The 26,730-nt window shown below is 35.4% G+C and overlaps 1 protein-coding gene across 1 annotated transcript; it reads right to left on the bottom strand.

The window, feature by feature from the left end:
- Positions 1-372: 372 nt before the first annotated feature.
- Positions 373-6,219, bottom strand: LOC112016084 (oxysterol-binding protein-related protein 3C). The gene is made up of 10 exons (XM_065779244.1): positions 5,899-6,219; positions 5,340-5,433; positions 4,576-4,692; positions 4,372-4,444; positions 4,169-4,287; positions 3,693-3,814; positions 3,371-3,546; positions 2,868-3,010; positions 1,395-1,573; positions 373-1,049 (listed from the first exon to the last, which is right to left on the bottom strand). The coding sequence occupies exons 1-10, from the start codon at positions 5,994-5,996 to the stop codon at positions 803-805; spliced, it is 1,368 nt and encodes a 455-aa protein (XP_065635316.1). The 5' UTR covers positions 5,997-6,219; the 3' UTR covers positions 373-802.
- Between the last annotated feature and the right edge of the window lie 20,511 nt (positions 6,220-26,730).

Genomic DNA, 26,730 nt, shown 5'->3' with positions numbered 1-26,730 from the left:
ATGTTGGCATGCTGTAGGCCTGCAGACACGGCCTCTACGTAGATATTAAGGAAGTAAAATTTCTTCTTCTTTTTTTTTTTTTTTGAAAAGAGGAAGCAAAATTTCTGGATTTGCCCTTTTGTTTTGGTGCAAAGAGAATATGCTGATTTGCAAGCTATACTTAGGTGCCACAACCATCTAACAGAAGAAAATCAATGCATGGAATTGAATGTAATATCTGGTTTGGTACACTCATCCAATATTTTCTAAATATTCTATAGACAAAACTACCATAATGTAATTATCAAACAATACACAAATACCGACAAGAAGAATTCGATACTTTTAAGGAGAGCCTAATGATGCGTAATTGAATATCAGAACAAAACAATATGGGAGGCAAGTTTAAAATTCACTAGCCATTGGTAACAGTACTACAAGGTAACAAATTTTGTAAATCATAACAGTAAGACAACAAACTATATTAAGTTTTTGAATGATAGACATTTATACAAGTAATGGGCCAACTAACAGAGCTCGTAAAGTCTACTGGCCTTCTCTAAAAGCTTGGGGATAGAAGTCCAACTTCATTGACTATGGGAAGGTCCAAAGATAACAAATATTTCATGAACTACCAAAAGGGTTCCTTAGAAAGGTGGAACAAGTAAATACTTCTGTAAAAGAACTAGGATCAATTAAGGAAATATAAAACAGTGATACAATGTAAACATGCCAACAAACAATGGATATTCCAATATCACACCAAAAGAGTTCCATCCGCTAACTGCAGACTTCAGACAGGCAAACATAGAATGAGAGTACCTCATTCGGCAGACAAGTTACCAAACTGCCATGGGCTGAATTCTGTTGATCTAACATCAACCTCATTGATGCTATCTGAGCTATCTAGAGCAGCCCGATGTTCCGTGTATTTACCATTGTATCTGTAGACTTCCAAATCACCCCAAGGTGTAGATGCGATCTCATCAGTTAAATCAAACCATCTTGGTGTAAACTGATGTCCCTTGGCCTCTCGGTTTCTCTTTTCTGCTCGCTGCCTCTCCTCCAAACTGAAAGAAGGTGATCAATAGACAATGTAAACACCTTAAGTTGAAATGATGAATCAACCTTATGAAGTCTATTTTATGGTGCGAAATTTGTGATAAGAAATGAAAATTTATACTGGAACAGTTTGCATGAACGGTTAATATTATTCTATCTTGTTAAGTAAACTTAAATAAATAAATAATTAGATAAGTAAACTTGTTATTGCTCCATAAAAACATTAATTTGAGACTGCTTTATCTTATTAGATAACTCCCCACTAAATAAATAGACTTGAGAGAGGGAGAGAGAGACAGATAAACTGGATTTTAATAAATATAAATAAATGAATGTAAGAAATTAATTGATACCTGCTCTTTTCTGCACCAGCTTTAGATAGATCACCCCTTTCAAGTGCATATCTATCAGGGCGCAAACGAGAATCTGATGCCAACAACTTTCTAGGAGCAGTGTCAAAACTGTTTATTTTATGTGCAAAGTGTGTGTATTGAAATTTGTCCTTCTCTGGAACATCAGCAACATGCCAAACCTGCGGGGAAAAAATATCATAGGAAGCTGCTTAGGAGAAGTAGGTCGTGCACCAGCTCAAATATCCACGGAGCCAAAATTAGAAACTACTAAGTCATAAGAAGATGTGTACAACCAATCCATATCTATATAGGCATTGACTAGTGACTACTAATCGCTGTCCCCATTATCTCAGGCCAACTTCATCAAATCAAGGTTGCCAGCTATCACTTGGGGTTTTACATGGGGCTTAGAATCAAATCTCACTTAACACAACTTTCATTATTTTCAGGAAGGGGCTTATGGGATGATAGTGGCCCCTCCTCCATAGTCTATAGGCCCAGCAAGCCTCCAGTGCATTACTTTTTTTCCATGATGTGTCCTTTGCCCAAAAAAAAAAAAAAAAAAAAAAAGAATTTAATATCCTTATTTTTATCCTAATCATAAATTTGTGACTTTTATGAGAACTTCGAAAGCACTAGCGATGTAACTGAACGAGCATATAAAAAGTTAGAGATATTCAAAGCATTAAACACCCGTCCCTTCCCAAAAATGTTATTTATTTATATTTATTATTTTTAAAGTTAGACACCAATTATGGACATAGGAGGGATAGACTTTTATGGTTCAAGAGCCATGAACCCATGACCATACCTAAAGACCATCAGCCCACTGAAATGATTGCTGGATGCATGTTCATGGTCCATTAATAAATACTTTGTCAAAATGACTATTCAATCTTATTCAAAGCTAATATCACTTGGCATTTGTCCCAACACTAATAAAATCAATTGGACTAGGAGTTTTCCAGCTAAAACTATGTGCCAGAATAAAATATTCAAGGCCTTGAAAGTGCAGTATCCAGCATCCTCTTGTAGCATATGTCTCTGCATCAGAGCAGGAGGCAATACTCTAAGGGACCAAGACTTCCTAAAGAAGTTATGAAGCAGAACAACTAGTGAGCTCTTGCTTGTTTGGATTTATCTTTTAGTTGAGTAATAAATCTTGCATTTCAGTCTTTCTAATCTATGTAACAAAATTAAGAGAGCCTTTCCAGCCTCCACACAGAAGCTCACATCCCACAGTGAACAACTGAGCCAACTGATGTGATGTCAAGAGATCATTATATATAATTCTTAACCAACACATAAATACAGGCACCATAAGGTCCTCCAAAACTGAAGCGCCTGCGTCTACGTTAACCCCATCTAACAACATCTATTTATGTGCACTCATCCCACCATTAAAACAATGTCCAAATGCCATTTTATATATAGATAATTAGATATAACTAAGGCAAAGTCCACGAGAATAACCTCTTTCAGTTCAGTGCCTGGAAGAGGCTCCCCTTCCACATCACACGGTTGATAACTCAGTGACTCATTCCATTTCCCTGTCATCAACACTTTAGGTTCCTCAGCAGCACTATACACATAGCCATCCACTTCGTAGCGACCAGCTCTGCAAGAAACACAAATTTCAATTGGACCCAACTAGAATGTAGCAAGTAAAATTCAAAACACATAATATAACTGCTGCTATGGTTGCTGAAACTAAACTTGGGGTTCTTTTATCTTTTAAATGTAAATACGATGACAAAATATCGGTGGGGGAGGGGGGGGGGGAGTTGGGGTGAGAAATCGAAAAACATCTCAAACGAGACTATCATAATTTCAGTTCATCTCAATTCAAAAGTTCCATTGGTAGGAATGCCACCAACTCAAATGAATCATAGATCCATTAAAACGCTCAATAATCAAATTCATTGTAGTTGTTGAGCAATTCCAAAAGAAATAAAATTCTAAGAGATGTGGAATACCCAACCAGCCACATGGTTGAAAGTATAAAACAACTTTGTCTCCAGTAGTCAAATTTGTCATAATCATCTCCCCTGGTGAATCTACCCACGTACGGCCAAAAATCAGATTATTAACCTTTGTAGGAGGTGGCACCAAATCTAAGACCACACCATCCTTCTTAAGGGTGACACGCGTTCTGCAAACAATATAAATATTTGAAGATTTAGAGGATTCATCTTGAGCAAAATGAATAACAAAAAAATAAAATAATGATAAGCCGATTTTTATTTTTATTTTATAATTATGATAACAACTAAAGGAGTAAAGCAGAACAAGTATTACCTTCCAAGAGGGTAAACATCAAGAGAATTTCCTAAGAATTTAGTTTTTAGCTTTGACGTCACATCATAAGTAAAATGCTCATTTTCAGCATGCCCAGCACTCATTGGGGGATGATGACTCACCTAAAATAGATATAAGGTGAAGCATTCAAATATAGACAACACAAAACAGAAAAATGTACAACATTACTTCTAAAGGTCTTCAGTTGCTAAATTACTTCTAAAGGTCCAGTGGTTGGAAGAGGGATAGAGGAAGGTTAAATAGGGTGCAAATGTCACTAGAGATTTTTTTGGCAACTACTTTAGGACATTTAAAGTTTGAAGTTGATTTCATTTTGGTCCTGTAAGTCTGATAGTTTTCATTTTGGTTCACCAAGTTTGATTCTGTTTTCAAAACAGTCCTTCCATCAATGTCTGTCTAATCTGGCTGTTATGAGAGAAGGGAAAAAAGAAGGAGAGAACAAGGAAATGACTCACCTGCTCTGAGATAAATGAAATCCCACCATGATTGGCCATTTCATAAGTCTCCCCAAGAATAGGATTAAAAGGCTTCCAAGTTCGTTGATAGGCAAAGTAGACAGATATAGCCCAGGATGCTGCAATCAATGTCATGAACTCCATTCATCATCTGGAAATACTTGCACACATCAAGTGAAAATTCAATGTAAGAGAATACTTACATGCATAAACTAACCGCATATAAGGATCCTCACATTCATCTGCCCGATCTAACAAGTAGGAGTACTCCATTAACTGCCACAGGCATTGTACAATTCATATTATAACACAGTATATGAAGATTTAAAAAAAAAAAAAAAAAAAAAAAAAAAAAAAAAAAAAAAAAAAAACTAACACAGGCATTCCACAAAGAAATTGACACAGACCTCTGCCATTTTTTGAAGCATAGTCATTGGCTCAAAAATGAGGACAGGAAGTGTGACCACCGATGTGATGTCTGAGCCTATATATTCGTGCATCATTTTCCAGTAACTGTCTCTATCCTTTTAAGCAAAATAACCATACCAAAATTATAAGCATCATAAGAGATGGAGAATAACTATGCCAAAAAAAGAAATTGTCTCACATCTCAATTCAGTCTAATAAGCACAAAACATCAGAAAAAAAATAATAATGATCAAAACCTTAGGCAAAAGGAATTTTATTTTTTATTTTTATTTATCTTATCTGGCAGGGGCCTTCAAAACAGAAAATTCAGAAAGCACATAATTTATATTTCTTGTTCAGAAGCAATGAAGCTATATTATTTGAGTAAGAAGACATTTAAATATGGTAAATAATAACTTAGGAATGCTCTCCTATTGTGAACATAAAGAGTAAACCCCTATAGTCTAACAAACATGCCATCTGCCTTTACCACTGAGTACCAAACAAGATATAGACTAAGAGAGTATCAGGGTGAAATCCTACACATTTTTGTTTCAACGAAATATTTATTAAGTATCAAATAAGAAATACACTAGTAGAGTATTTTAACAATTGATCATAATATAAACAAATAACACCGCGAAAACAGAAGAACAACATTGTTACTATCCACGCACACAATGCACGGGAAAAACCATTGACCAAACAACCCCACTTAATAGAACATGGAATTGGAAAAAAAAAAAAAAAAAAAAAAAACCACCTCTTGTTTCCATCTTCCTCTCTGAGCTTCCTCCTCCGCGTCTTCTTTGCCTCCCTCTGGATTGATCACTTCTACCCCTTCATAACCAAGCAACCTAGAACCAAAAGGAGTTGAATACAAATTAGCCGAGTTTTCGACACACTCACTCACTCCTAAAAAAGCATACAGCAATTAAGATCCGGCACATATTTTCTCATTAGAGAAAAATCCCAAATCCCAAAGCATAGCAGAAATCCCAAAGCATAGCAGAGATACTACTCAGTGTAAAACTAAAGTAGGGACTCACGTAAAACCCATTTCTCAAATTCAAACCCTAAATTTAACAATTGGGCAGTAGTCCTTTACGGTGTGCAGCTCAGCTCAAGCAAATCCCAAATTAAATTTCAAAACTTTTTGGTACCCAAATTCAGCTAGCTGATCAAGTTGGCATCAAAAGCAGCAATCCATGTAAAAACGATAGATCATGATGATCATGATCAAAATATTTGGAGCTCAGAATTAGAAAGTGAAAACACAAAAATGGGCATTAGAGGAAACGAAGATTGGGAAAAGTAGGTACCCGTTGACGGATCGGTGCATGGCGTTACCGAACATGGAGAAGCCAGAGGTCATGGCGGAGAAGAAGCCCTTGTTCTGGTCCTCGTTGGGGCTACTCATCTTCGCTCTCTAACTCTTAAGCCTGAAACACCGATTTGAAGAAGATCGGAAAAGAAAGGACTGCGAAGTGTACGCGAGAGAGAGAGAGAGAGAGAGAGGGAAGAATAAAAGTGATTTCAGGGAACAGCGAGGACAAGAGGCGGATCGGTTGGCGACGACTTCGCGGTTTTTATTTTTTTTATTATATTATTAATATTAATAGGGAGAGGAAGGAGGAGGGGTGCTTCTTTGGTTGGTTTCTTCTAAACTGTGTGTTTTGTTTTGTTTTGTTTTGTTTTGGTTTTTTTTTTTTTTTTAATTATTTTTTTTTTTTTTTTTTTTTTATCAACTTCGAGAGAGAAAGAGAGAGTGATTTTTTTGAATTTGATTCTTCTTTTGACTTTTGAGGCTTTCTCATTTATGACTTACGCGTTTAAAAATCGAGGTTTCTGGAAAAGGAGTTATTTTTCAAAAATTATTATCAATAAAATTATTTTATTTTTTAATGTTATTTAATAACTTTAAATAAGTTGAAAAATAACTTCTTAATTTCTCTTATTTAGTTTAACATGAGATAAAGTTGTTTTCTAAAAGAATTTAGTAAAAAATAATATCTAAAAATAAGCCATACTTTTTATATTGACAAAAAATAATTTTCCTTTAACTATCTTTTTTTATACTACTAAATACTGAAAAACATAAAAAACTATCTTTACGCGAGGTTTTTCATCAAGATAAACAGAGTGTTATATGAATGTCTATTTTTATCACAAAATATCTACAATTCTATACTCGATAATGTAAAAAGAAATTTATAAATATTTTCCAAACTATTTTAATAATTAATGAGCTACTTTTTTTTTTTGATCAATTATTAATAAGCTATTTAAAACTTTAAATTAGTTATCGTAATTTATACATGTAATGAGGGAAGATTTTGGACCTATCACAAGTTAACATATCATACTACCAAATTCACAAAGTACGATCAATTACAAAGCGTCACGTACTACAACTAGTTTCTACCATCACCATTTAGAAACCAATAGAAATTTGCTAAGTGTCATGAAATAAAAATATACAAAAAAAATATACAAAATGTCAATCACACATCGGCGCGTGTAAGTAATGACATATGCCACACATCGGCACGTGTAAGCAATAACATCTGGCGTGTGTAAGCAATGACATAAGCAATCCAATCAATTTCTAACATGTGTCACCTTGAAAATCAAGACATTTTAGCCAATCAAAAAATGTCATGTGTCTTAGAGAAAAAGTTTTAAAAATCCTACAATTAGACTATGATATGTGTCATCAATCAGATTTCGTCACGTGTCGCTCACCTATCCACAAACTCCTATAAATAGAAGACTTCCTAAGGCGACATTTCTACACACTAGGACATCTTGGGAGAGATCTTGGAAGACACCAAGGCATCCATGCCACAAGCGGCATCAAAGAAGATTTAGAAGTATAGAAGCACAGAAGCTTTGCTGGAATCAAGCCTTGAAGCCTCTAGGAACTTCAAGAACTTCATCATTCAAATATGAAAAATATTTGAAACAGAATCATCCAAACTACCTGCCTAGATCTTAAAGTTTGTTGAAATTAAGCCCAAAAACTTCCAGGAACTTCAAGAAGCCACAAATTCGTGAAGCTCTACGGATTTAAGCCTCCAAAGTCCTGAAAAATTTCCACCACAAACCTTCAAAGACGAAGAACACGCAAAGAACATGAAGGACAAAAAATTTCTAACAAGCTTGTAGCTAGATATTCATTGTAATTCTGTCTCAAGGACCATCGATCCATCCTTCAGCCAAATTGAAGGGTATTTGGTGTTCGAGTCAAAATCACATTATCACAATTCTGATCAACAAGTTTTTCAAGGAGATCGAATAAAAGGATCACTCTTTTGTAATCACAGAGAATTGTACCATATATTCATCAATACAAATTCACATTTGTGAAACTATTTTACTTGTTTGACTTTATTTCGAACTCAAAATTTAGTTATCCACAATACATTAAAATAAAAAATTAAAATTTTAGATTTCTTAGAACTTAGGTAATAAGTTTTACTTAAATTAAATTATCCTAACAATAATTAATAATAATAGAATTTTAGTTGGACTATAGTTTTTAATATTTTGAAATTTAGGTAATTTGAGAGTGTAGCTTTCAATAGAATTTCATTCAACTAAAATAACTTTAAAAAAAAATAATAATAATTACAATATACTGCTAACCCTGTATCTCGAACATTTTTTCTCATAAATTCTCTATACATGTGGAAGTACTAATTCAGATAAAACAATCTCTGGTAATTCACCTTGTATCCCAAACAAAATATTGGTGAACAAAATCAAGACAATATTATTAGGGGGAAATTACACTTTACCACCCTAAATTATACCTCATATTACATTTTGCACCATAAACTATTTAAATGCACATTTTACACCCTAAACTATAACCATTGTTACACTTTGCACCATGATGTTAGTTTTACTGTTAAGTTTGACAGAAATTAATAGCACATGATTTGCACATGATTTTTGCTTAAGTAGCACACCATTCAAAGACTAAAACACCCTTTTCACAAACAATTTTTTCCCAGTTCTCTCTCTCTCTCTCACGCGTAGCTTATTTCTTTTTTCTTTTCCCAGCTCTTCTCTCTCCTGTGAATAATTTTAATAACAAGTCCAGGGAAAAAAAAATCATCTGGGTCATGAATAATTTTAATAACAAGTCCAGGAAAAAAAGAATCATCTGGGTCATGAATATGAGGGTTGCGCTCAACTATATGAGGGTCACTGTTCTTAGCACTGATTTTGTGCAGCGTTTCACCTTCTCTAACCACACAAATTTCTTCACATAATCGGTCCAAGACCAAGAGCTGCTAGTTATTATTGCTCTTAACAGCTTCAAAAGTAGTGTGGTTGGTCTCCTAAAAGAGCTTAGCAATATAAGAGCTACCAAAACAAGTGCACAACATCATGAGGCTGCATCAGCTATGAGCTACGCACAGAATAATTAAGAGTTGAAAAAAATATTAGATGAGGCTGCATCAGCTATAAGCTACGCACAGAGTAATTAAGAGCTGAAAAAAATATTAGCTTTTGTTTTTATTTGTTTGTGAAAAGGGTGTTTTAGTCTTTGAATGGTTTGCTGCCTAAGCAAAAATCATGTGCAAGTCATATGCTATTAATTTCTGTCTAACTTAACAGTAAAACTAAAATCGGGGTGCAAAGTGTAACAAGGATTATAATTTAGGGTGCAAAGTGTGCATTTGAATAGTTTAGGGTGTAAAGTGTAATCTGGTGTATAGTTGAGGGTGGTAAAATGTAATTTTCCCTATTATTAGTCAATGTGTGTTCTATTTCATTGTTTTGCCTCACAATAAACATGTAGAAGGCCCACCATCCACTCTTGTTGGCAATTCCCTGCAATCTAACAAAAGGGCTAACAAATAAAACAGGTGGATATATAATTTTATGTTAAAGTTAAGTAGTTTTAAAATCCAATTAAACTAAAAAAAAAAAAAAAAAAAATGTAGATTTAAAACCATGGTTAAGTCCGGATACCAGAAAAGAGAGATGATTGTTGAGGAAAAAATAAAACACACTCAAATGATAGTAAGCTCCTCACTGTAGTAGACTAATGGAATCCATCGATAGAGATAAGGGCAAAACTCGCCACCTATAAGAAATCCACCTAAGGGGTAAGAGTTAAAAGTATAGAAATTCCTTTTCTCACAAGCCAAAGGCCAAGTTTCTATAAAACGCTTTCTATCTTATTCATTTATGCCAAATAGTTTAAATAGTTGCTTAGAGAACATCCCTCTGAATATTGGAGATCAAAAATTACAATTCAAAACATTACATTTTCAAGATTAAATTCAAAAAGACTTGGAAACTATAAATAAAATAAAGACTTGTCTACTTTAGTAGATGGAACTTAAATGAAAAACTTTCCCTACAGAGCTTCAAATTAAATGCTGTTGACCATTTGGAAAAATGACTCACTAAAATTTCAAATGTCATCTGATTTGTTGGAAAAATTTGTTAAGATAAAACCTCACATGTTGGCCTTGCAAATCACATTGGACTGAGCTTGTGCATCACATTGGGCTGCGCTTACGGATTTGGCACTCCTTTGACTCTCTCAATTGATGAAAACTTGGCCCCAAGTCCAATGATTAGTTGTCTTCATCCTCATAATAAAGATAAATATCAGAAACATTCAGGGTTGCTGAGAGCCTGACGCCATAGTAACCAAGGAGTTGAATTTTATATGCATTTTATTCAATGTGCTGAAGTACCTTGAACGGACCACCAACTGAAGGCATAAGCTTATAGGAACATTTGGATAGAAATTGCTTTTTTTCGTAGATGAATCCACATCAGGTCACCTTCCATGAAAACTGATAGTTTCCGATGCTTATTTGCATGCTTGCTATACTCCTCGATTTGTGTCAAAATTTGATCTCAAATATGCTCGTGCAATTTCTTGAGTTATTCTTTAACATCTCCATTGAAGACTTGAAGTATTTTGTAAAAGGAAGTGATGTCAACTTTTGGTCCATTAGGATTAAGACCATAACGAAAAAAAATCATGGGCTTGTCCCACATCGGTGGGGTGTGTGTGTTTAGGTTTATAACTTGCTCCGCGTTACCAACTGTTGCATGCAGTTTTGGTAATGACGTGTGAGTTTAACCAAAAAAAAAAAAGGGGGATAAAGGCCATAAAAACTTCTAAAGGACTGTGTCCTTGCAAATGGTCCGATTATATATGAAACCTAATTGAAAGGAGCTCCCATTGTTGAATGTTCTTTTGCACAAAACTTCTCAAAATATTTCTCAAACTTCTATTCACAATCTCGGTTTGACCCTTTGTTTGTGGATGGTAAAAGGAGTTAAATTGAAGTGTGGTTCCAATTTTCCTTCAAATAGTACACTAAAATGACTCATGAACTTTGATACAATATTGGAGGTGATAAGAGCATTAGCATTGGAGAATGCTAATGCCATATTTAGGGAGAATTTAGCATTTTTATCCTCAAAATGCTTTGCATTAGAGAATGCTATACCCCAGTATTGCAAATTATTTTGCAATACTGCTACAGTACTATTCTAAAGATAGAATAGTACTGTAGCAGTATTCTAAAAATAATAATAATATTTTAAGCTCTTCTCCTCTGGAATCTCTCTCTCCTTTGTCATTATTCATGTTCTCTTCTCTCTCTTCCTTCTCTCTTTCTCATCTGCTCTCTCCTCTCTTCAGACCCAAACAATATCTTCCTCCCAACATCAACATCACACATCATAGTGGAGGAAACGTTAAGCTGGGTTGTGATGCTCGCCGATCTTGTGATTCTGTGATGCTATGATTCTTGCCGATGTTTGGCTTTTGATCGAGGTTGAGCTGGGTTGATCTAGTGACGACAGTGACGGTGGTGTCTGGGTTTTGATCGGGGATGGAGGAAACATTGATCTAGCAGTGGCAGTGGCGGCGGTGTCTGGGTTTGTTTGTTTGTTTTTTTTTTTTTTTTCCTGTTGTGATCAGGGTTGATCGGCAATGTCTAGGTTTTGATCGGGGATGGAGGAAACATTGATCTAACGGCAGCAATGGCGACGGTGTCTAGGTTTTGATCGGGGTTGATTTGGTTTTTTTTTTTTTTCCTATTGTGATTGGGGTTGATTAGCGGTGTCTGGGTTTTTGTTCTGGTGGGATTTTGGTGGGCCTGGTAGAGGCGCAGTGAGATTTCGGTTGTTTTGGTGGTGATTGATAATGGTGGAGCCGTGGAGGCGCGGCCTGATTGATTGATGATAATGATCGGGGTTGTTTTGGTGGTGATGGGATTCCGGTGGGTTTTGATCGGGGTTGATCGGCGGTGTATGATGAGAGGCTGAAGTAGTTAGGTTGAAGCATTTTGGTGGTGGTGTGATGGTGGTGGTGTGGTGATTGATGATGGTGGATCCGTGGAGGTGGTGGTGTGGTGATAGATGATATAGAGTTTAATAAAAAAAAGATGGTGGTGTGGTGATTGATGACAGTTGGAAAGAAATTATAAAAAAAAGATTAAAAAATAATATTTTAATAAAAATAGAGTTTTGGGATGTGGGAGGTAGTGTAAAATGGTATGGTATAATGATAAAGTGACCTTTTGGAATGGAAAAATAGAGTAGAATTGGAATTTTCCAATGCTAATGCTCTAAATGAATAGCATAAGATGCACAAAGGTCAATGCCATTGGGAAAACATGGTTGTACTTAGTCCGTACCATTTAAAGGTTCTGTAGTACTTTGACACACTAGTTGTGAGCACAACGAACACCATACTTTAAAAATATATAATAATAAAAAACAATATTTAGAATAGTGCAATATTACTTTTGATGGTGAACTAAAAATTGAAATCAGCTCCAATTCGTTCATGAGAGTCGTCTAGGTCAGAAAGATAGGAATGGTCATCCCTAGTAGGACGGTCATCCATGGGCATAAGGGTCGTCCATCAGGAAAGCGTCTGGACAACCCCAACACTAGGAAATTTTCAAAAAGATTTATCTACAAAAGCTTGTGAATTGGACCACGTGTTACTATTTTGAAACATGAGCAAGATCTTGATTTATTGCTATAACTTCCTACTAAGTACTTAACTTCCAAAGACAATTGTAGAAGATAAAATTGAACATTCTAACTCCTATAGCGGTTGTGTAAGTTAAGTTTGAACCTTCTAATTTCCATAGATATTGGGGAAGTTACGAGACAAGTAATCACTCCAAAGCACACTATATAAGCATTCATCCACATCAAATGAAAGTAAGTTTTCACTACTCCTAAAGTTGGAATTCTAAAGTTCCAAAGAGAAAACTAACTTAAACATCGGAGGATTCTTGGCCAATTCATCCCAGTCATCTTTGATCTTGTATCTTTTTCTTTTTAGGCCTTCCAAGCAATCACTTGCCCATTGAAACCTGAAGCATTGAGCCTATTGATTTTCTTTGCATCATCAGTTGGCGCCATCTGTAGGGAAGATTAAACTTACGCTTTGCAATTTATCTTTCTTTGACAAAAGGCTGNCTTCTAATGTTCTCCCTCATCTTGTCCATCGTCTTCCTCATTTGATCCATCTCCCTCTCCAAGTGTGGCACTCTTCATGAAGCGATACCCCTTGACTGGTTCTCATGCTCAGCGTTTTCTCCTTCTCTAACTTCTTGACTCTGGGCTTGTCCTTCTACATATCTTTCATGATGCTGTCTCCTTAGAGTAATCTCCCTCGTCAACTTTTGGTTCTAGCAGGTTAATTCTGCTACGGCAGCTACCATAGATTGCACTTGTTGTAGGGAAGGCAGTTGCATGATAGGTGCTGACTGACGATCATGATTGGAATGACTAGAAGCGTTCCCACTCTCCTAGTGGCTTGGACTAGTGGCCATAGATCTTGTTCGAACCATGCAGCCTTTTGTCAAAGAAAGATAAATTGCAAAGCGTAAGTTTAATCTTCCCTACAGACGGCGCCAACTGATGATGCAAAGAAAATCAATAGGCTCAATGCTTCAGGTTTCAATGGGCAAGTGATTGCTTGGAAGGCCTGAAAAGAAAAAGATACAAGATCAAAGATGACCGGGATGAATTGGCCAAGAATCCTCCGTGATTTAAGTTAGTTTTCTCTTTGGAACTTTAGAATTCCAACTTTAGGAGTAGTGAAAACTTACTTTCATTTGATGTGGATGAATGCTTATATAGTGTGCTTTGGAGTGATTACTTGTCTCGTAACTTCCCCAATATCTATGGAAATTAGAAGGTTCAAACTTAACTTACACAACCGCTATAGGAGTTAGAATGTTCAATTTTATCTTCTACAATTGTCTTTGGAAGTTAAGTACTTAGTAGGAAGTTATAGCAATAAATCAAGATCTTGCTCATGTTTCAAAATAGTAACACGTGGTCCAATTCACAAGCTTTTGTAGATAAATCTTTTTGAAAATTTCCTAACAAGAACAAATATTGTCGCTTCCATAAAGACTATAGGCATGACATGGATGAGTGCTAAGATTTAAAGCAGCAGATAGAGAATCTTATCAGACAGGGAAAGTTGAGGCATTTCGTTGGAAGAGATCATAAAGACAAGAAGTTAAAAGGAAAGGTAGAAGAGTCATCACTGCCCTCGCTTGGAGAAATAAGGATTATTATAGGAGGTACTTCAATAGGGCAGTCTTCCAAGTCAAGGAATACGTATCTCAAGGTGGTACAAAACATCCAACTCTCTAGATGATCACCAAAGACAAGGGGGACAAACGAGCCAGCTATTACGTTCATAGACGAGGATGCTGAAAGGATCCATCACCCACATGACGTGCAATCATCATCACTTTACTCATTGCTGATTATACAACTAGAAGGGTGTTGGTGGATAATGGAAGTTCAGCAAACATCTTATATTATCCTGTATTCTAGCAAATAAGGCTCAGACGAGATCAATTTCATCTGGTATGTTCACCCTTGGAAGGATTTGGAGGAATGAAAGTGCAACCTGTAGGCACCATTACATTACTTGTAGTGGCGGGATCATACTTACAGCAGATAACTAAGGAAGTGAACTTCCTTGTGGTGGATTGTTCATCTTCCTATAACGCCATCATTGGAAGGCCAACTTTGAATAGTTGGAAGGTAGTAACATCTACCTACCACCTATCAGTCAAATTTCCTACAGAGTACGGGATAAGACAAGTGCAAGGAGATCAGTTAGTAACAAGAGAGTGTTATTTAGCCATGTTGACTAGGGATGAGCACATGCAGATGATGAGCATTGAGGAGAGAAGGATTGTTGCAGAGCCCACTGAAGTACTGGAAGACGTTCCCTTAGACGAGAATAACCCTAAAAAGTTTACAAGGATTGGAGCAAGAATGGAAAAGAAAACGAAGCAAGACCTTGTCCAGTTCTTAAAGAAAAGCATTGATGTGTTCCCATGAAGTCGTAAGGACATGCCAGGTATTGACCCAAGTGTCATTATCCGTTGTCTAAACATTTATCCTTCCTTCAAGCTTGTACGTCAAAAGAAAAGAGTGTTTGCTCTTGAACAAGATAATGCCATTAAAGAAAAGGTTCAGAAGTTGACCATGGCAAAATTTATCCAGGAAGTTTATTATCCAGACTGGTTGGCTAATGTGGTAATGGTCAAGAAGGCTAATGGCAAATGGAGGATGTGAGTGGACTTCACCAATTTGAACCAGTCTTGCCCCAAGGATAGCCATCCGTTACCACGCATTGACCAGCTGATGGACTCAACTACGGGTCATAAATTGCTAAGTTTCATGAACGCCTTCTCAGGTTACAATCAAATAAGGATGAATGAGATGGATCAAGAGAAGACATCCTTCATCACTAGTCAAGGCTTGTTTTGCTACAAGGTGATGCCTTATAGTTTAAAAAATGTGGGGACAACTTATCAAAGGCTGGTTAACTATATTTTTGTCCACAGATTGGACGAAATGTGGAAGTTTATGTGGATGATATGTTGGTAAAGAGCTTGGATGAGGAAAAGCATTTGGACGACCTTCAAGAGACCTTCGATACGCTTAGGCGATATGACATGAAGTTAAATCTGAGCAAGTATGCTTTTGGAGTTTCATCAGGAAAATTTATGGGGTTCATGGTTTCACATAGGGGAATTAAAGCAAATCCTGATAAGATTCAAGCGATATTGGATATGGAGCCACCAAGGAACATTTAAGAAGTCCAGTCTCTCACTGGGTGAGTTGCCGCCCTTAATAGGTTCGTCTCTAAAACTACAGACAAGTGTTTACCATTTTTTAAGATTCTTAACAAAACATTTAAATGGATGGACAAGTGTCAAAAGGCCTTCCAAGACCTCAAGACCTACCTCATAACAGCTCCTCTACTAAGCCTGTCTATACCAGGTGAAGAATTATTCTTGTATTTGGCAGTGTCTCCATATACAGTAAGCTCAACATTAATTAGAGAAGAAGGGAAGATATAGAAGCTGATTTATTATACAAGCCGAGCACTAAGAGGAGCGGAAGGACGATATCCCATGATGGAAAAGTTAGCCTTTGCTTTGGTCACAGCTTCTAGGAAGTTACAACATTATTTTTAGGCTCATGTTCTCAACGTCCTGACAAATCATCCACTCTAGAAGGCGATGAACAAGTTGGAAGCCACGGGACGACTAATCCAATGGGCCATAGAACTTAGTGAGTTTGATGTCAGATATTAACCCAGAAGCATGATAAAATCTCAAGTGTTAGCAGATTTCATTGCAGAGTTCATTCCCAACCAAGGTGAGTTAGACGAGGTCGATGGAGCTCAAAAGTGGGTTGTCTATGTGGATGGTTCATCCACATTATATGTAGGAGGAATTGTAGTTGTGCTAAAATCCCATGAAGGGGACAAGTTGAAATATGCATCTCATCTACAATATCAAACAACCAACAATAAAGCTGAATATGAAGCACTCCTTAAAGGGTTGGAATTGGCTAAGTCCTTAGGGGTAGAGTCAATAGTCGTCTAATGAAATTCTCAGTTGATCATAAATAAAGTGAATGGAATATGTGAAGTTAAGGAAGACTGTATGAAAATGTATCTTGATAAGGTGAAGCGGCTTATCAAACAGTTTAAAGAAGATGATTTTGTTCAAGTCCCAAGGGAAGAAAACATGGAAGCAGATGCTTTGGCAAAAGCAACTTCAATAGAGGGGGCTATGTTCGAATATAACAAAGTCCAGTACATGCGAAGCATAAATCTTCCCAAGGTACAACAAAATAAGGAGAAGAAAATTAAATGACTCCAATAGTAGTTTACCTCAAAGATAGAAGGCTTCCGGAAGACAAGGACGAGGCTAAAAAGTTGAGGATCAAAGCCGCCAAGTATGTCCTCATAGACGATGTATTATACAAAAGAGGCTTCTCTCAGCCTTACTTAAGGTGCTTAGCTTTGGATGAGTCAAATTATGTATTGAGGGAAGTTCATGAAGGAGCATGCGAAAACCACTTAGAAGCAAGGGCACTAGTCGAAAGTCGTCTGTGCAGGTTACTACTGGCCAACTATTCAAGCAAATGCAAAGGCTTATGTCAAGGTGTGTGACCAATGTCAACACTTCAACAACGTCCCTAGACAACTATCAGAGTATCTCACCCTGATGATGGCCTCATGGCCCTTTTGCACAATGGAGATTGGATATCTTAGGTCCTTTTCTACTTGGAACCAGGCAGATGAAATTCTTGGTAGTAGGGCTCGATTACTTTACTAAGTGGGTGGAAGTCGAACCCCTAGCAAAGATCACACAGCAAAATGTTAAAAATTTCGTCTAGGTTGTATGCAGGTTTGGGGTACCTAGGGTAATGGTGTCAGATAATGGATGGCAATTCGACAATACACCTTTCAGATACTTTTACGAGCAATTTAGAATCAAGAATCATTATTTCTCACCATCCTACCCACAAGCAAATGGACAAGCAGAAGTAGCAAATTGATCCTTGTTGAAAATCATCAAGACTTGGCTTGAGAAGGCAAAGGGAGTATGGCCAGAAGCTACCAGGAGTTTTATGGGCTTATAGGACAACTATGAGGACCCCCACAGGGGAAATTCCTTTCAAACTAGCATTTGGAAGCGAAACAGTTATACCTATAAAAGTGCATATGGCAAACCATAGGGTGATGAAGTATCAAGACGAGGACAACAAAAAAAAGCTTCGACTCAACCTTGATCTGATAAACGAGGTAAGGATGAACACGGAGCAAAGGATAACGAGATATAAAAATCTCATGGCTAGACAATATGGTGCAATGGTGAAACCCAGATGCTTCAACATTGGAGACCTTATCCTAAAAAGGTTCTCTTTGGCAACCAGAAACCCAGCCTATGGGAAACTGGGACCTAATTGGGAAGGACCCTATAGGGTTATTAATTCCAAAAGACAAGTATCATATTACTTAGAAGCCTTGGACAAGAGAAAGTTAGAGTACCCCTGGAATGTTGAGCATTTAAGAAGATATTATCAATATGATATCAACCTGGATGAGCATAATCTTGGACAAAATCATCCAATACGTAAGGGTGGCAATTTGTGTTCGTGTGTCGGGTTGAACTATAAGTATTATGTTATATAGGTCAACCCGAACTTGACTTGTTTAATAAACGGGTCAGGATTCCTCAACCCTAGCATGACTTGTTTATTAAACAGGTAACCTGACACGACACGTTTAACCCGTTTAATTAGTAGGTCATAATAGGGTTGACACAAATGACTTGTTAATAACCTATTTGAATAATAAATCCTAACTGACCCGAAAAACCTATTTAATTAATAGGTTAAACTTAACCCAAATAACCTGTTATCAACTCTCATATATCTAAAATTATAATTCAACCATAAATCAAGTAATAAAAATTCAAATAATAACGAAAACAAATATTCTTTCATTCCTTGAAAATAAAATTACTAGTCCAAAAGGTTCCAAACTCCATACAATCAAATCCAATAATATGTCAAAGTTCCATAATAATAAAAACCAAAATTATTACATGGCATCCAAGTGCCATATAAAAAACTTTAAAGACATTACATATTAAGAAATTAAAAACCAGAATGATTACATATATGGCATATCAAAATATCCATGATGGCAAAATCTAAGTCCAAACATCCAAGTATCATATCTAAAAGTAAAAGTTATCATTGATTAAGGGATTGGATCCATTGAGGGTTCCATTGAAGAGGTGTCTTCCTTGTGCTCATCCTTATTGATATTCATGTTCATTATATCTTCAGTGTGCTCTTCCAATTGTGATTGTGCAAGTTCTACATCAAAAAAAATTAATGAAACATTAAAAACTTATCAAAGCATAAATAAGAAATTTAGAAATTGTGGATAATCAAGCAATTGAATCAATTAAATAATAGTCATTCGCATAGTAGTAATTACTGGTAATGAACTTGTGATATCTACTAAGTCTGCCAAAACAACATCTATAAACAAATGTATTCTGCCAAAACAACATCTATACAACAATTTTATCCAGGGGAAACTAAGACCTTGGTTTATTGTTCTATACTACTATTTGACATTTTATGGAAATGAAGGTATCATATCAAATACTAAATTACAGAAAAACAAAACAAAATTAAAACCTATTAGAACCCAACACAAATTTCTAGTCGGTTTCTCTAACTTACTGTTATAGTATCATACAAGACCAATGAAAGGGGTATTAATAATAACATTTTCATTTAACATGAACATTGAAGAAAAAGTTGATTAGGCCAATGTTCATTCTTTCCTTAATCTGTAAATTCACTGGAGATTGGGTCATAAGTTATTGCCATGACTCATACCGTCAATCAGACCTTGCTGCCATGGTTCATAACGTATATTCGACCATAAAATGGGTAGTGGAGTAGAACATTGAAAGGGAAAATGAAGCATTCTACCAGATTTATCATCAAAATGAAATTTGACTTTTAAAGATAATAGTATGGAATGCTGTTTGCACTGAAGCACAATTAGGTGAATCATCTCACTTGAGACAAAGTTTCCCATTTATATCTATCCTATAATTAGAGTTTTATTTTTTAAAAATCATCATAAAACTTAAAACTCATTCAGCCAACATGTAAATAAAAAATACATTACATATATATGCATATAACCAGTCTCTTGTACAAACCAATGCCTGCATAACATCAAGCTTAAGTGCACTCTTGAATTGATCAATGACTCGTCCCCCAACACTAAAAGTGGATTCTGAAACAAATGTAGAAATAGGAATGCTCAAAATATCAGGAGCCATGGCAGCAAGTTCTGGATACCGAAATTCATTTCTTTTCCAAAAAGCTAGTATGTCTAGTTTTGCATTCCTATCCACTCTTGGTTCATCCAAGTAGAGTTCCAATTGTGTTTTTTGTGCTTGCCTAACCACATCCATACTATGAAAGGAATCAAATTCCTACATATAAAAACAATATAATAAATGTTAATCTAAGTAGAATATAAATGTCATAATATAAATTAAAAAAAAAAAAGAAATAATAAAAAAATAACATACTTGCATCATAGACAAAGATCCCTCATTAGCATACTGTTTTTTAGTTTCTTAAATAGCTTGACCAGCTATTCTGGAAGATGTTAAAGGTGTAGGAACATTACTTACATATTATCCAAACAAAGCAAATAATTTTTCACGAACCTTTAAATATTGGAGTGAACTAGCATACCCATAAAGCTTTTGATAGCACCAATCAATAAAAGGCAGTTTATACCTAGGGTCCAAGACCACTGCTATGGCCAAAACAACAGTAAACTCTATCCAATACTTCTCAAATTTCATAAGCATTTGATCTACCATTTTTCTCATATACTCATCCTCACTACCACTTTCTTTCTTCAAGGTAAATAAACAATAAAAACATGTGGAAAATACAAGTTAGCTGTTGGATATTTTGTGCGAGAAGAGACCAATGTAGCATCATAAAAAACAGCCAAGAACTTCTTAATTTTTTCTGCATTTTTCCACTCATCAACAGTAGGACAATGCTTAAAATTATAGTCAGTAAACTCTAGGTGTTGAAAAGCATGTCGATAATAGAGAGCACTTTGAAGCATTAAAAATGTAGAATTTCATCTGGTAGGCACATCTTGCTTTAAACCTTTCTTACCATCCAAATCCATTTGTTTAATAGATTCATAAAAACTTTTTTTCCTCCTTTGTGAGCTTTTTACATACTTAATGCTTTCACGAATTTTTTGGATAGCAACATCAATTTCTTTCAAATCATCTTGTACAACCAAATTGAGAATATGAGCACAACAATGAAGATGAAAAAATTCACCATTACAAACAAGTGCTTTCTTATTTATCAATTGAGTTCTAAGCATGTGAATAGAAACATCATTGGAAGAAGCATTGTCCAACGTCACACAAAAAATCTTATTCCTAATACCCCACATAGATAGCAATTTATAGACATTTTCAAACAAAGACACACCATTATGTGGTGGTGGAATATGACAAAAGTTCAACACTCTTTTTTGTAAGACCCAATTAGCTGTTGGGATTAGTGCCCTAGAATCCTATTGTATGATGTTATGTATGGTATTATGTATGACATTATGTTTGACATGATGTATGACTTAATATTGTAATTAATAAAGTTGTTTTATTATTATCTAAAATAATGGTAACATAAATATTTGGACATTATCATATAATCCATTAGATGCATAGTATGTGATTTATGTGAAAAGTCATAGAAGATATAAATCACAAGTTCTTTGTAAACTCAAAATTTTAATTCGTAGTCGGTGATGAAATTAGGCATTTCATCTGCGAAGATTATAACATGTCAACTAAGATGATTTATCTTGATCATGGAAGTGGTGACTTCTAGTTAATATGTTGATATGTTTTAAGAGTTAAGACATATTGAACTGGATTACTATGAGATTTATTATTCTCCTAACGACTGTCAATTGAATAATAAATCTCACGATTTATATTTACATGAACTCTTAATCCTAAGAGAATAATGGACCTGATCATGAAGTGTAGGTTGCTTTGATATATCAGGAGTGAGATCTAAAGTAACGGTCAAAATCTCATTATGTTGGGCAACCACACTTAGTATTGATGGAACATATATTTTCAAGATGAAATTTATAGTCTCTTAATGGAGATATAAAATATTCCCTTGAGATAAGTTTAATGGGTTCAGTTATTTAGTGAGTTAGGCCTAACCACTTTGGTAAGAAATTACTAAAGTATATATTTATAAAATTGGATTTCATAAATATATAATGAATAACTTAAAATGATTAAACCGGGTACTCAAGGATTAAGATGTAGTAATTTACAAAGTGGCAGTTTACATTCATGATTTTGTATTACTACGAATATTTTATAAATGGGTTGCATGTATAATAAAATCTTGGGATATAATTTATTAATAAGGCCTAGAGTTCAATTATATTTATATAGTGGTATTAAATATAATTAATGGTAACTTTGAACTTGTCAAGAGTTGACAGAAAAGCCCAAGGCCCATTGGAGCTAGTGTTTTATTGTTCCATTTTGGTCCCACTCCAAGCCACATACTAAAGGGAGATAATCAGTTAAATATAAAGGGAGATACATACAGAATTTTCCATATTAGAGAAAAGAGAGACATCATTGTGAAATGGTGTGTATGTGTGAGTGAAGCCACTCGATTACTCTCCCTTGAAAACTGATTGAGAGACCACACATCTTGGGCGTTAGTGGAATTGGAGTGAAGATTGAAAGTGTTCCTGAGAACTTCTTATCTTTGGTTTTGAAATTCACTGCACCAAGGTATACTTTTTTGTTCTATATTCTGAAACTTACATTATGCGTGTTATCAATTCTGAATGAAGTAGATCCGTTATTTTTCTGTTGCGTACATGCGTATTTTCAACATTAGTGTCAATAAATGAGCTGTAACACACATATAACCATCAGTAGCTATAGAAGTCCACAAATTATATGTCAAACAAACTCTACCAAGAGCAAATGTCAAGACAGATTTCATCCTTTCTTTTTCCCTCTTATACATCTTAACCAAATCATTCTTAGTAGTATTTCTAGAGATATTAGAGACATCAACACACAAGTAAGAAAAAATTGCCCGTATAGCAACATACTCAACAAATCGAAAAGGTAATTTATGCATTGTAATAGCAGCACATAACAACTCCCTAAATTTTGCAGGATCAAATTTAGTTGAACTTACAGATATTGCATTTTGGCCAAGTATAAGCTAGCCAACATCCCTTGTGTCTTTTCTTGGACATACATCCAAATGTCGCTTCAAATTTTCTGTACCGTATGCTCCGACAGTAATATATTCCTTTCCACACTTCTTGCATTTACATATAGGCTTTTTTTTTCATCTTTGTAGGAAGCAACTCAAAGAAACTCCAAACATATGAAGTCCTCCTCCTTTTGTTGTCTTTGTTATTTGTCTTATTCTTAGACTTAGTCTTAGCCTTCTTTGGCGGAGGAAGTTCAGCTACTTCATCAAGTTCATCTTCTACGTCAATGTTCTCTCTTTCATACTTAATTTCAATAGGTATCATCTCATTACTTTCTATCTAGGCCAATTTAAAGAAAAATTATTGATTAGAAATTTAGTAATTCTAAGATGATAAAAACAAATAAACTTGAAAAGAAATCATAAAGAATGACAAATAAATTTAAAATCAACAAAACAAACAAACAAATCTACCATGCCTATTAGTACTAAATAGTCAACATTACAGTGATTAACACAAAATACAAATTGATCTTCAATTATTTTATTTTAAGATTATTAAAACAGAAAATAATTGAAAAGAAATTAGAGAGCAAGACAGATTATTTTAAAATAAAAAAAAGAGATAAACAAATTTACTTTTATTTTTTTTTATCAGTAAACAGATTTCCCATTAGTACTAAAAATCAGCAATATGATGATTAACACAAAAAACAATGGATTTTTCTGCAATCTGTTTTTCTGCACAGTTTTTTTTTTGTCTACTTTTCTGCACAGTTTTTCTGCAATGTTTTTTTTTTTTTTTTTTCTATGTCTGTTTTTCTAGACAGTTTTTCGGCTGTGTTAGTTTTTCTGCAACACCAGTTTTCTGCACAATTTTTTTGCAGTGTTGTTTTCTGCAGAAATAGGTTTGATTTCCCCTGTACTATTTATTATCTTGTTGGTTTTCTGCAGTATATGGTTCTTATGTACTGATTATTATACTTGATGTAATAAAATATCTATTTTCTATTTTAAAAAAGAGAAAATAATCAACATGATAGTGATTAACAAAATAAAGGAACGGATCTACAATTATTTTATTTTAAGATGATAGATAAAAAGAAACTTGAAGATAAATCAGAGCAAGACCCAATTATTTTAAAATCAACAAAAAAAACAATGATTAACACAATAAAAAAGATCTACAATTATTGAAAATTTCATTAGTAAGAAAACAAAATAAAAATAAATAACATATATACCTTGCTAGTGGTGGATTCGGTGGTTGAAAACTGAAGAAAGAGAACTGGTGAAGCTATGAGTCATGAAGAAGAACAGAGAGTAGAGAGGCCAGCGACAATTTTGAGGGGAAGAGAAACTAAAAGGGTTGGCTAGAGATTTGAGGGGAAGAGAGAGTAGAGGATTGAGAGACATGGGAAGACTAGGGTTTTGATTTTATATTGTAGATTCAATGTATCCGTAGAAGTGTAAAAAGGATTGGTTGGAGTTTTGAGGAGAAGAAGAAGAAGAAGAGTCGAAGACAAAGAGTAAAGACTAATGATGAAAACGAAGAGACAATAGATTGAAAAAGGCATGAGGTTAGGTTCTGACTCAAGAGAAGATGTGATAGATAAGCTTATATACCTAGGTTATAAGGGTAAAATGGTAAAATTACCTTTATAAGCTAATCAGGTCAAACAGGTTGAACATGTTAAACACGAACACGACCCGTTAAATAAACGGGTCAATCGTGTCAACTTGAATATGACCTGAACCCATTTAGCCTCAACCCATGACCTATTTATAAACGGGTTAGTAGTGTCGGGTTTACGGGTCATGTCGGATTTTGCCACGCCTACCAATATGTAGTGGTCGTCTTGGATGAGCTGAAGTTGTGTTTTACTTTTTATTGCTTGCATTTACCTATGTTTGTTATTAATATTATATGTTATGTTTTAATTCCTTAAAGGCGCGTCAGTTTTTGAACTGTACACTGTCTATAGATGAAGTCATGGATTGCTGTTTGTACATCTTTAATTCCCTAAAGGCATCAGCTTCTAAGCATGTGCCAGAATTTGTGGACAATGTTTTGTAAATATGGTTTGGATTTCCAATGTATGTAAGGTTGTGTGAATTTCCAAATTCTCATGTTGTTAAAGTTCTCATCAAAACTAATCCACAAGAAAGGCTAAAAGCCCAAGACGAATAAAATCTCTAGACGCGGGGATGTAACGTCTATATGCTTTCCTTGAAATATGTATAAAGTAAAGGAATAAGCTTAAGGTATATTCGTCTGACCAATAGGCAAGGTAAACCCTTAAACATCTTCATCCAACCACTGGAAGAGAAAATGTGTGCACAAGAATATTCAAAATCCATGGATAAATATAACCAGCTAAAACAATCCAATCTTTGGACGAGTAAAAATTGAAAACGTCTTGCCTAAAGATAAGTCCTATGGACGAAAAATAGAACCAGTCGTCACGTCTCTAGACGATTAAAGCTGGTAAAACCTATCCCATTCATATGATGAGTTATACTTGCAAAATTTAAAGAAAGGTGAAAATGTTGAACATGAGGAAATTCTTAACATGGACGAGCCAAATACCTTTATGAGTGGACGGACCACACTTAAAACCAGTATAATGGATGATGTAAATAAAGAAAAATTCCTCTATACAACAACATGTTCAATAGTAAATAAAAAAGTGATGGAAATAAACATTCATTCATAAAAGTTTAGAAAATGGTAGACGACCACTGTCCAAAAACCCTTATAAAGTAAAGCCTAAAAGGCAACTATTTGGAAGCTCGTCGTAAAGATTATAGACGAGTAAAATGTACTTGGATAAATTCAAATGGTCCAAAACAACGGACCTCATAAAAAAGAAGAAGAAACTAAGACGGTAAAATTTCACATCTTTACTGTGGGGGGTTATCCCCAATGTTAGGCCTGTCCTGAGGTTGGGTGGAAGTATCGTCCTCAATATTAACATCTTCAGAACTCATTTGGAGGAGAGAACTTGCAGCACCAAGGTTGAGCTTAATGGAGCTAAAGTCAACTTCAGGGAAGTATTCCATAGCATCCATAAGAAAATCTTCCAAACCAGTAGCATAGTTCGTGTCCAAAAGATCAGTGAACTGTTTGGAGGCTCTGAACTCTGCCACAATGTACTCTTTGGCATTCTTAAGAAGCGTGCTCAGCTCATCATTCCTCTTCTAAAGGTGGTTAAGACGGGTGTCCTTTCTGACAATGTTAGCCTTAAGCTCTTTGACAAGGTTTTTCAGTTCCTTGGCCTCGTCTGTAGCCTTAGCTACCACTTAAGCCCAGCCTCTGCAGTCATCTTTAACCTCCTGGATCCTTGTCTCAAGCTGGATCCTTTTCTTGTCCATTTTTGTGGCCTGCTTGGACGCTGTGATGAACTTTGACATTGCCTTAAAAAAAAGAAGAGGAAATCTTGTTAGACAAGAAAAATGTAAAAATGACAAGACGAGGCAAAAGTGAAATTACATACCTTGAAGAGATCATGAACAGTAGAATGTTCAAATTCTTTCAAGGACATGTCATAGCATGCAGCCACGTCCTCATTAGTCACGGCATTCTGAAACTGTTCCCAAGCCAAATCTTCATTTTCAACAAGATTCATAGGAACCGTTTGAGAAGGTTGAGATGAGGTAGGTGTAATGGTCTTGGATGGGGTGACTTCAACGAGCACAGACGAGTCTATATCATGGACTTGGATGGATGGTTGTTGAGAGGTAGGAGGAATAGGAAGGTCAGGCTTGACAACCCCAAGCTTGGACGACCTATTCTTCGCCTTCTTCTTCTTGCGGCAACTTGGAAGATTTTCCAAGTCAACTGTCCTTGACAAATTTTTTCTTTTATCCCTAACAGAAGGACAAGGTTGAGACTCCGTCTCAGGTAAGGTTTCCTCGTTCACTACCCCCTTTCCTTTATTTTCTTTCATGGTGAAAAATATTAA

Source organism: Quercus suber, unplaced genomic scaffold, assembly GCF_002906115.3.
Source record: "Quercus suber isolate HL8 unplaced genomic scaffold, Cork oak 2.0 scaffold_203, whole genome shotgun sequence".
Classification (NCBI taxonomy): domain Eukaryota; kingdom Viridiplantae; phylum Streptophyta; class Magnoliopsida; order Fagales; family Fagaceae; genus Quercus; species Quercus suber.
The sequence above is the reverse complement of the archived record's forward strand: the minus strand, read 5'-3'. Positions and strand labels throughout refer to the sequence as shown.

Coding starts and splice junctions, on each gene's coding strand:
- LOC112016084 (XM_065779244.1), bottom strand. CDS start 5,996: ATGAGTAGCCCCAACGAGGACCAGAACAAGGGCTTCTTCTCCGCCATG. Junction 4,288..4,371: donor TATGCGGTTAGTTTATGCAT/GTAAGTATTCTC, acceptor CATTGATTGCAG/CATCCTGGGCTATATCTGTC. Junction 3,547..3,692: donor GATGTTTACCCTCTTGGAAG/GTAATACTTGTT, acceptor TATTGTTTGCAG/AACGCGTGTCACCCTTAAGA.